Source organism: Ipomoea nil, unplaced genomic scaffold, assembly GCF_001879475.1.
Source record: "Ipomoea nil cultivar Tokyo-kokei standard unplaced genomic scaffold, Asagao_1.1 scaffold0706, whole genome shotgun sequence".
Taxonomy (NCBI): domain Eukaryota; kingdom Viridiplantae; phylum Streptophyta; class Magnoliopsida; order Solanales; family Convolvulaceae; genus Ipomoea; species Ipomoea nil.
In genome coordinates this window covers 1,839,463-1,851,705 of record NW_017617134.1, presented here as the reverse complement: position 1 = coordinate 1,851,705, position 12,243 = coordinate 1,839,463, and the positions used below count along the sequence as shown (strand labels likewise).

At 37.9% G+C, this 12,243-nt stretch overlaps 1 protein-coding gene across 1 annotated transcript; it reads left to right on the top strand.

Moving 5' to 3' along the window:
- The first annotated feature begins 7,539 nt into the window (after positions 1-7,539).
- On the top strand, positions 7,540-9,741 carry LOC109176409. Its single transcript, XM_019325841.1, has 3 exons — positions 7,540-7,617; positions 7,894-8,100; positions 8,269-9,741. The coding sequence occupies exons 1-3, from the start codon at positions 7,540-7,542 to the stop codon at positions 9,739-9,741; spliced, it is 1,758 nt and encodes a 585-aa protein (XP_019181386.1).
- Positions 9,742-12,243: the final 2,502 nt, after the last annotated feature.

Below are 12,243 nucleotides of genomic sequence, written 5' to 3'. Positions count from 1 at the left end.
TTGAACAAGCATGGGTTAGGTGAAAGTCCAAAAATCTTCCCTTTCAGGCATTTAATGTCCTATTTATAAGAGTTGAGAGGGAGTACATGCCGGTCGCTCGGCATGTTCGGACACATGCTCTACATGCACTGCTTAAGTCGGTGATACTTCTGGTAGGTACTCGTGGATACCGATTTCTAACAAGCCCATTTATAATGAAATCGGCCAGAGCAATAGCGGAGGTATTTGTCCTCTTTCTTAGCGGCACTTGGTTGGGGAGTCTCTATCTGAGCACTAGGGTCATAACCAGTTTTATAAGGCGCCATGAAATAATTAATAATGTAAATGAATAACTCCGTGTATCGGATCAGGTTGGATCGGACTTGAATGATGTCGAATCGGGTCGGGGTAATGTTCCTTAAGTGGTGTAGATTACGTATCGAGCAGATGTACGGTCATATGCAATGGGGTTATTCCCTATCAACTATAATAACATTTTCACATTTAGTTATCGACTTTGATTTGTTCCATATTCAATCATCAACTTTAAAAAAAGAATATGTATTACATTTAGTTCAACATATATATCATAAAATATACTCCGTTGTATGGTTAAGTTCAATGAAATTTTAACTATGCAAAGTGAAAGCATCCATTATGGGTACTTTGAACTAAAAGTGAAACATACATATTGTAAATTTGAGAACTAAAAATTGAACAAATCAAAATTGATGACAAAAAATTAAAATGACACCACTATTGTCAAAGAATCAATTAATCAAAAGTGAAGTAAACTCAATTTCTAAGTATATATATATATATATATATATATATATATATATATATATATATATATATATATATATATATATATATATACTAATAAGAGCCAAGAGAGTTAGACCTATAATGAGTAAAAAAAATGAGGGTCAAATTTTTTAATCAAATGAATGGCTCAGATTGATCAGATTTTAATTTTTTCTTAAGATTTCCTAATTTATCCTAAATGAATATGATTATCAGTTAACTGTCCGTTAAATATTATCTTTTCCGTTAATTTCTGTTAGTTCACCTTAACTTACTCATTGATTTCAATAAGAAATGTCTTAGGTTCGAACTCCATCCCAATCAGAGTTGGCATAATTAGTACTCTATTTACTATTATTAAATTATATATTATAAATAACAATTTAGTAGCTACAACAAAAAATAATACATATGCATTTCTTTAATTTAGAATTATGTGTCTATAATGTCTTTATTAAAATTTTTTTTATTCATTATCAATAAATTAAATAAGAGAAATAATTTCATTAGTTATATTGTCTTTATTTTTCTCCAATATAAAAATTCTTTACATTCAAATTCATCAATTGATTATATTCGTTACATTGTCCCTACAATGTCTTTATTAAAAAAAAATATTCATTATCAATAAATTAATTAAGAGAAATAATTTTATTAGTTATATTGTCTTTATATTTCTCCAATGTAAAAATTCTTTACATTCAAATTCATCAATTGATTATATTCCCTACATTGTGTATTATCTTTTTTGTGCACTGTACTATTTTTTAATTAAATATCAAAGTTATAATGCAAAATAATGCTATATATTTATTTACCAAGTATTTTATTAATACCATGAAAAACTTAAAAAAATACAATTAATAAAGCCAATCATATTAACTACTTGAGGGATTTGTTGACAAATAGAGCATTCAAATCACACAACAAATTGAAGTGAGAACTACCTCACAATGTCCTTGTTTGACAATCAGCAGTTAGCGGTTAGCGTTAGCGGATTATATTAGCGAATTTGACCAACGAATTATATTAATGGTTGGTAAAAAGATATTTGAAAAAATTAGCTGTTTAGATTAACATGAAAAATGACCTAAGGGTATACATATATTTAATAATAATAATAATAATAATAATAATAATAATAATAATAATAATAATAATAATAATTGTTTTACAAAAAAATATAAAAAAATAAAAAAAATTAAGCCAATAATATTAACTACTTGGGGTATTTATTGACAAAAAAGAGTATTCAAATCACACAACAAATTGAAGTGAGAAACTACTTCGCAATGTCCTTGTTTGACAATCAGCAGTTAGCTCTTTAATATTAGTATATATTTAATATTTTATGCCCTAAATTTTATTTGCTCTCCCTTATGTCCCGTATATGGTTTCAACCATACCTATGCAATTATTTTATTGACAGTTGTAATCAATCTTGACTATATTATCTTGCATTTGTAAACTTAGAATTGCCTATTTAAATACACAAATTTCACATTCAATTATCTATGCATGAACAATTCCAATATAATCTTGTCTTGATATACTTTAAAGTACTTATTTAAAAAAAATAAATATTAAGCATTGTCCAATCGCGTAATGCGCGTAAAAAAACTAGTGTTTGAAATATATATCAATTATTAATGTGCTATGTAATTCTAAAAAGTAAGGCTTATTTATATATAATCATATTTGCAATTCCAATTCAACTCACTTTTAATAATAACTAGGGTGAGTCTAATGTGACAAGGTCTCATGGATTCTTATCCGTGAGACATATCAGGTCAAAATATAAATGTATTAATACCAGAGTATTAATCAAAAATAAATTATTTGTTACTTATAAGAGAAAGTGTAATGCTTTTAAAGAAAAAAATGTAATATTTTTAAATAAAAAGTGTATTGCAATATACTAATATTTACATATTGAAGAGTTATGAGAAAATTTGTAATATTAATCTTGGATAAATTAGTTGATTCGCACTTGGTATCAAAAAAAAAAAAAAAATGATTCGCACTTATGAGAAAAAAATGTAATATTTTTATGAAAAAATGTGATACTTTTGATAAAAATGTAATACTTTTAAATTAAAATGTAATATTAGGAGTTAAAGAGTTACTGATGAGAAAAATGTAATACTTATAAAGAAACATGTAATACTATACATACTCTTATGAAAAACTCGATTCATTTCATAAAAGATTTTCTTAAAAATAACAACAACGGTAACAATAATAACAAACAATTAACAAATAAAATATAAAAAAGATACTACCTTAAAATAGAGTCAACAGAACTAAAAACAATAAAACAAAGAAAATAAAAGGTAGACTGTACTCACCGTGCCAATTTGGTAAGGTGAACCATGCATGACTTTGGCTCCCAAAGGCCGCCTGTCAGTTTGCAAGCATCTCAATTATAGAGATAAACACGGTCTAATATTACATGATAAGAAATGAAGTTTATGGTAATATTTATTCTATTTATAATAAATGAGAAATTTGTATATGAAAAGCATTTAATAATTCTTAGGGTTTACTACATTTCTGATCCTTTGACTATTTTTTTTTTTTTTGTGTAAATTACGGCAAATTATATCATGCACCACGATGCATGATCAATCATGTACCGCGCGTCAGACACTATAGCGTGTCTAAATCGACACTGTCAAAACGACGTCGTTTTATTTAATGAAAAGAAACAGAATCTTCACAAAAAATAACTCTGTTCTTCAGTTTCATTTTGTATACACTGCAGTTTCAGTTCAACACAACTACAGTTTTTCGATATAATTACAGTTTCATTCAATATTTATACACTCAAATATGTGAAAATGTTATTTAATTTTATTTTATATACACTATAATTTCATTAAAACACAACTACATGATCATTTCAATATAATTACAGCTTTATTGTACAATATAGTATATACACTCAAATATGTGAAATGTTATTCAGTTTCATTTTATATATACGGTAGTTTCATTTCACCACAACTACAGTATCATTTTGATATAACTGTAGTTTCATTTGATAATATAAAAATAATACGTGAGACAATGTCGGTATTTCTCTATCCGTTTAACGGTCCAGGGTCCAGGTCCACCCGACTAATCTCCCTTCGCCAAAGGAAATCGTCACTTGTAAGAATCGAACCCGGGTACTTATTACGAATATTTTATTCGGAGCTGATCCAAAGGAAATCATCACTTGTAAGAATCGAACCCGGGTATAGTTCTATTACATTGTAAATGTAATATCTGACTGAGGCTCGAACTTACAACCTTCCAAATGGAAGTCCAATCCGGGTACCATTAGACCACATAGTCCTGGCTCAAAGTGTACGTTTAAAACACCCTTAATTAAATTATACAGTAAGATAAAGTTTTCACTTAAAAATATAATTACTTGGTAACCTTCTACAAAAGATTGAATCTCCAACTCCAAGGACCCCCACACCCCATCCGACATAGCATTTTGGGGGATGTAAATCATGGTGACTCAATGGCTTAATAAACAGAGCCAAATGCCGGTGCACACAAGGAATATGCTCAATTGGCATAATTTCCAGACTGCCGCTGCATGTCGAAGTTCGAATAACCAATGAGCTAAAACCGTGCGGGCAATTAATTACTTGGTAACCTAAGATTAAGGATGAGGGTTGAATATAATTGTTGACATTGAAAATTTGTTAGAGATAATAATATTAAAATGTTTGAATATATTTTGGATAATATTAATATTATCTAACTTGTTTAATAATCTTTTTTTTTGAGTTGGCCTGACGTAAAAAAAATCAACTCTCTCTCTAGAATTCTAGGGTTTTGCATCCTCTCCTAGGGTTTGGCTAGGTTTTTCGCTTCTCCGATCGTTCTCTCCGGCGTTTCTTGCTGGTTTCGACGCTTTTGATATACAAACGAAGGCTGTGCTGGTTTCTTCTTCGACGGAGCAGCATGGCAGATGACGAACAGGCGATGCATGTGGCAGAACTCACGGAACGCACGGCGGAAATTGCTATTGATGACGAAGAAGTCTGCTTCGCGCCTGTGGAGGAGGGGGATACAGGCGGTTCCGAGCCGCCGGTTCAGACTTGGAGTGTTGTCGGCAGGTTCCTAACAACACGCTTGGTTAAATTGGAATATATGAGGCAAGTGTTGGCATCAGTTTGGCAGCCGGTGATGGGGGTTACGGTAACGGAAATACATAAGGGCTTGTTCTTATTTGTTTTCTTCCACAAAACGAATGTTGATTATGTTCTGAATGGTGGCCAGTGGGCGTTTGAAAACAATACGCTGGTGTGCCGCTTGGTTGATGATGGTGTGCTACCGGTAGACGTTGCGTTGAACACTGTTGATATGTGGGTGCAGCTGCATGATGTTCCCATGGGTTATACGTCACAACCAATACTTGAGCAGATGGTGAACTTTATTGGAACCTTTATTAAGCATGATGAAAGATTTACAGGGGCACCTTGGCTAGCGTTCTACCGGATCTGTGTATCGATCCCGGTGGATAAACCATTACGAAGACGAATGAAACTATTGAAACGGGACAAGGCTACTTGTTGGGTTAATTTCAGGTATGAACGGTTGCACTCCTTTTTGTTTCTTTTGTGGGCTTTTGGGGCATACTTATAAATTCTGTGTCAAAGCCCGGGTCTCTAAGGTACCGGTTTATCTTTACCCGTATAGTGCGGAGATGAGGGTTGGGGGAGGCCGTGGTCCGAGGGAGGTGGGGGAGAGCTGGCTGGTTCCAGTGGGGGGACTGCCGAGGGTAGCCGAGGGGGTACGGGATGAGGGAGTTCGGAGGGGCGGTGAGTTGGGGGAGGGTACGGCTCGAGTGGTGCCGGTTGTAGTAGATGAGGCCGAACTGGCGGTTGGGGCGGTTTCGAAAAGAAGAAGGGAAGGGGGTATGAGGGAGAAAGGCGGGAAAATGGGGAGGACATTACCATGTCAGATGTGTCAAAAAACTTGTACATGGCGGGAGCTGCAGAGCAGTCCCGCCCATCATTATGAGTACGTTATGCTAGAACTGTCGTGGCTTGGGCAATCCACGAACAGTTCGGGAGGTGGTGGAAATGGTGTCCAGTAAGAAGTCGGACTTTGTATTTCTGATTGAGACAATGATGAAAGGGGATCATGCGGAAAGGTTGCGAGTTAAGTTGGGTTTTGAGGGGGTTTTCTATGTAAATCCGGATCGAAGACGAGGTGGTTTGGCGTTATTGTGGAGGGCTAATAACACTGCTAGGTTAATTAGCTACTCCAAAAATCATGTGGATGTGGAGGTGACGGTGGATGATAGGCACCATGGCGTATGACTTGCAACTATGGGTACCCTCAAAGATCTAGAAGGCGTGAATCATGGGCTTTGTTGAAGAGATTAGCAACACAATCCTCGTTGCCATGGGTTGTGATTGGTGATTTCAATGATCTGCTATTCCAGTCTGAGAAGCGTGGGCGTGTCCCACATCCGGAGAGATTATTGTGTGGTTTTGGGGAGACGCTGGATTCCTGTGGATTGATATAGCTGCCTATGGAGGGATATCCGTACACATGGGAGAAGGGGGAGGGTACGGAGGACTGGGTTGAGGAGAGGCTGGATAGAGTGGTAGCGACAATGGAGTGGCGTGAGTTGTTAGTGGAAGCCAAGACTGTTAATATTCTTACACGTAAGTCGGATCATTCAGCCATTTTTCTGAGTATCTCTAGTCCATCTGACTGTAGGGTGAATGGCCGACGTGCTTTCCGTTTTGAAATGGCTTGGTTGCTCGACTCGGGTTGCCGAGGAGTGGTGGAGCATGCGTGGTATGATGCTCAGGGGGAGGGGTTGTTGGGTACTTTGCAGTTATGCAAAGATCGTTTGCAGGCTTGGGGAGGTGACCGCTTCCATATGTTTGGAAAACAGATAAAATTGTTACATGGCAAGTTAATGAGGCTAAAAGGGAGTAGGGGTCACGTGGTCTTGGAGGAATATAATACAATCCAAGCGGAACTGGCTCGACTGGAGGCACAGGAGGATATATATTGGCGACAGAGGGCAAAGCAGCATTGGTTACGAGGGGCGGATGCCAACACCAAGTTCTATCATAGGTATGCCTCTTCTCGTAAGCGTAAAAATTCACTGTCTAAACTTAAAGGGGTGGATGGTAGTTGGGTGTCTAAGGGTGCAATGAATACAGTTATTATTGAATATTTTGCTGAAATCTTTAAATCATCAAATATCCCAGCCCATAGTGATTTCTTTTGTACGATACTCCCCCGTGTATCTGAGGTGCAAAATGAATCCTTATTGAAGCCATTTGTGGCTGAGGAGGTGAAGGAGGCTTTGTTTGCTATGTTCCCAGATAAGGCACCTGGGTCGGATGGGATGAATCCTGGTTTCTATCAGCACTTCTGGGGTGTTGTGGGGCCTGAAGTGACTGAATTTGTGCTTAGCTGTCTAAATGGGGGTGTGTTCCCGGAGGGGTTAAATGAATCTAATGTTGTCTTAATCCCGAAAAAGAAGGTCCCTGAGTATCCAACGGATCTGAGGCCAATTGCTTTAAGTAATGTGGTTTACAAAATTATGGCCAAGATGATTGCAAATAGGATGAAGCCTTTTATGGATTCTATTATTTCAGATTCACAAAGTGCGTTCATCCCGGATAGGTTGATAACTGATAATATCTTAATTGCTGCTGAGGTTGGACATTACCTGAATAGAAAACAATGTGGTAAGTAGGTTGGGGGGCGTTAAAACTGGATATGGCGAAAACCTATGATAAAATGGAATGGGTTTTCCTGAGGCAGATGATGAAAGCCCTGGGTTTTGCGGAACAGTGGGTGAATTTGATTATGATGTGTGTTACGACTGTTTCGTATAACATTCTTATTAATGGTACAGTTGGAGGAGTAGTGGTACCAACAAGGGGTCTCAGACAGGGAGATCCCCTATCCCCTTATCTTTTTATCATTGTGCAGAGGGCCTATCTTTAATGTTGCAGCAGACACAGGCTTTGGGAGCTATTCATGGTTGTAGAGTTGCACGTGGTGCCCCGCCTATTTCACATTTGTTTTTTTGCGGATGATAGCCTATTATTCTTTAAAGCAAATGTACAGGAAGCGAGTGCAGTGAAACAGTGTTTGGAGCATTATGAAAAACTGTCTGGTCAGTCTATTAATTTTCATAAATCCAGTATTTGCTTCAGTAAGAATACAGGTGAGGAGGTAAGGGAGGAGGTGAGTGCGCTGTTGGGGGTTGCCCAGGCAGTAGACTTTGGGAAGTATTTGGGATTGCCCTCTTTTGTTGGACGGAATAAGAGACAAGTATTTGCATATATAGAGGAAAAAATCCAACAACGGATAGGTTCTTGGAATAAGAAGTTGCTGTCCCAAGCAGGAAAATAGATACTATTGAAAACGGTAGCTCAATCTATGCCTACTTTTTCAATGAGTGTCTTTTTGTTAACTGATTCCCTCTGTATGGCAATACAGAGAACTATGAACAGGTATTATTGGAATAAGGGTGGTGCAGGTGGTATACATTGGATGGCTTGGGACCGTCTCAGTAAGCCAAAAACAGCTGGGGGCCTAGGCTTTAAGGATCTGAGAGCATTTAATCTTGCAATGTTGGGTAAGCAAGGTTGGCGTTTTCTTACAAAGCCAGAATCATTGGTTGCAAAAGTGTACAAGGCAAGGTATTTTCCTAAAACTGATTTTAAAAATGCTGCCATAGGAAATAACCCTAGCTATTGTTGGAGAAGCATAATGGCTGCACATAGTCTTGTATGTGGGGGAGTAAGGAGGAGGATTGGGAATGAATCAAAGGTGTCAGGTTTGATGGATCAGGATACTCATGCCTGGGATCTGGATATTCTACATGATATTTTTGACCCACAGGATGCGAACCGTATCCGTAGGGTGCCAATCTGTCCGGATTATGAGGATACTTGGTACTGGTATAAGGAGCATAATGGATTGTATTCTGTTAAAAGTGCACATCGTCAGATTGTAGGGGAGATACAGAATACTACGACTTTTGAAAAATGGCCAGCTTTATGGAAGTTAGATGTGCCCCCTAGGTGGAAAACGTTCCTTTGGAGAGCGTTGAGTGGTGTGTTGCCAACCACAACAGCACTTGTTAGTAGGAGGGTTGATGTAGATCTAGCTTGTCCCATGTGTCTTGATTTTAATGAGGATGTTATGCATTGTTTGATAGAGTGTCAATATGCATGCCATGTCTGGGATGAGTCTAGTCTTATTATTTCTTCTGTGCATGGTGGATCTTTTGTTGAATGGTTTCAGAACGCGATGATTGTGTTAACCATGGATGTTCTTATTCAAGTTGTTGCAGTCCTGTACCATCTATGGAATGCTCGAAACTCTGTGGTATGGGAGGCATATATGAAGATGCCCAAGCATGTGTGGTTGGCTGCCAAACCAGCCCTCTCGACATGGAGGCAGTCACGCCCAACAGCAGCGCCTCGGCAGCAGCAAGAACAATCGGCGCCCTCTGGCTTGCAGTGTCATGTAGACGCAGCTTGGTCCCCATCGACATGGGTTGCGGCGTTTGGCGCGATTCTCCTCAACGATCAAGGTGGCTTTGTAGCAGCTATGAATGGACGGTTGCCGTTATGTGAGAATGCTATCACGGCAGAAGCACTGGCTTGTAAGGAGGCTTTATCATGGTTAAGGGACCGCCAGATTACTTCAGTAACTCTATCCACGGATTGTTCGGAGTTGAAGTCCTATCTTTCTACAGTTGATTTTCATCATAGATCGTATGTTAGTATTATTGTCTGTGAGTGTCAGGCCATCATGGCTCAGTTTACTACATGTTATTTACAGCTTATTCCTAGACGTTTAAATATCGTTGCTCATACTTTAGCATCTAGGGTCACTGACCAGGGTATTACTATGTTATGGGATGGTGACCCTCCTGATTTCATTATTTCGCATATTCATTAATAATATTCGAATTTACAGCTTTCAAAAAATCTAACTTGTTTAATTACATAATATCAAAAGAGTTTGAACTTATCAAAACTCTTCTATCCTACAACTATAAATATGAACTCTTATTTCTATATATATATATATATATATATATATATATATATATATATATATATATATATATATATATATATATATATATATATATATATGTATGTATTCATCCTAGTAAAAATGATGTAAACATCTAAAAATATTATTCAGAGACCACAATACAATGATCCTGAAAATAAAAGTCTCCTCCATGAATATCATGCCAATCAAGTTGATCCAAACCGCCATTTGAACCCGGAGGCCCTTCAACGAAGAACAAACATATAGATCAAGCCACTTGAATTCCGGAGTCCCTTCAGTGGTGAGTGTTCAAGGCATCCAATTGAAGAATCAGAGCACCATCTAGAGATCTTGTACCCATACCGCATTGATACTCGTTGTAATTAGAATTTTGAATTTCAATATATATAATTCAATTTTCTTTGTTCACAAATTGGCACTGTAACACCCCGTGTTATGACCTCCAAATTTGGATTAAGTATGAAATTAATTCCGCTAAAATATAATTGAAAATGATTTAATTGGGCTAGAATTAATTAAGTGTGGTCCACAATGGATTATGGACCCTTATCCTTAATCAATCCTTTAATCCGTTAGGAATAGGAAAAGTGGGTCTTTACTATTAAGATTTTAGCTAAGACTCCTGAATCTATATATATGGGATTAGAAAGCATTTAGAAACCCTGCCACGATTAATTCTACCACGCGAGACATTCCCGAGGAAACCTAGCAAAGGAATTCCCCGCCACCGAACCTAGAAAGATCAATTGGAGGAGGATCTTAGGGAAGAACCTTAGTAGCCAAGGATATTGATTAGGGCTAAGAGGTAACCCATGTCTTACAAAACCTATTTTCCTTGCTATTGTCTATTGATTGGCTCCGATTGAATGATTGATTGTGTGATTTGTATGTATATCTTGTTAGAGCTTGGCTTTAGGTTTATATGGTAAATTATTGCTATTCTTGATGGCCCTGTGTGGTTATTGATATGATCTTGTATTTAATTAAGTTTAGAGCTTGTCCTTAGGGTTTATATCGTGAATCTCGTATTGTGATGTTCTTGGCATTCTTGGGTGGGTTTATGCATGCTCGGGTGTTGATTCTAGTCTAGGACTTGTCTTTAGGACTTTGCATATAGATTTCTTGATGTTCTTGAGGTTCCGGATACTCCTGAACCGTTATGTGATTGATGTCGAGTGTTGGCATGTTTAGAAATCGTGTTAGAATGTAATTGGAATGGTTCATGGTTCAATCTTTGTTAATCGAATCCGTGTTGGAATGTGTTTGGACATGGTTTTGGGTTCTATGAACGAACCCCGAACCGGATTATTACCCTCGTACCAGTGGGGGGTAGGTGGGGGAACGAATCCCCACCACCTACCCGCGGCCGGACTGCCAAGTTCCAGCGAGCAGCCGCTGGAATGTGGCCGCCCCACCGGCGGGTGGTCCACCACCCACCGCCCACCCGCTGGAACGGGGTGGCACGGCGGGTCGTTTTTCCCCGTGTCCCGTTGTACCCCGTTTGGTGTTTATGAGTCTCGTATGATGTTTTTAGTACTGTTCTAGGAATTTATGTGTAGTGCGTATCATTGCTTTTATACCTTGATTGTTATTTTTAATTATATGTTGTTTAATTGAATGATGATGAGTATTGTGATCATTGCGCAATGATGGTTGAGATTGTGATTGGTGGAAATGAATTGTTGGCGGATAGCACAACGAGTGCTCGATTATCGTGCTAAAGGCACGGACCACCCCTTAGACTTGCTGGCTAAAGGCTTGGGTCAGGATATAAGCGCTGCGGTGTCATGTCAGAGCTATATGCGCTGACCCCTTGGTAGTGGTGCTAGAGGCACGGACCATGCGAATGACACTTCGGTGCCATGTTGGTGGTTACGGAGTGGAGCATGTAGTTGCTCCGGAGGAATATGTGAGGCGATATAAGGGTGGTCTGGAGGTACAGGTTGGAACTGATATAAGGATGGAGAGGAGTAAAGGTTGGAACTTGGTATAAGGTTGGAAGATGGATTGTGTGTTCTAATGATTGCTTGCTAATTGATTGTTATTGGATCCCATTGTTTGCCTTTTATTGTTATTTATGCGCTTGCCTATTTATTTTTCCTTGCAAACATAGGACGCATGTTAGTGGTATTCATGATGGCGTTCCGTTGTTACCTTCTGTGTCTTGATCCTGATTTGAAAGCTAGTGTTGCTTAAGACTATATATGTATTCCAGTTTCAAAATGATTTCCTATATTTATATTTATTGTACTTAACGTGTGGGAGTGGGTTACTTAGCATCATTCGCTGACGGTTGCTATACCATATGTTTTATAGGTGATGACCATTAGCTACGGAGCGCGCTAGCCAGACCCGAAGACTTAGCTTAGTTAGCTCTAT

Coding starts and splice junctions, on each gene's coding strand:
- LOC109176409 (XM_019325841.1), top strand. CDS start 7,540: ATGGCGAAAACCTATGATAAAATGGAATGGGTTTTCCTGAGGCAGATG. Junction 7,618..7,893: donor TGGGTTTTGCGGAACAGTGG/GTGAATTTGATT, acceptor GCAAATGTACAG/GAAGCGAGTGCAGTGAAACA. Junction 8,101..8,268: donor TTGGACGGAATAAGAGACAA/GTATTTGCATAT, acceptor ATGGCAATACAG/AGAACTATGAACAGGTATTA.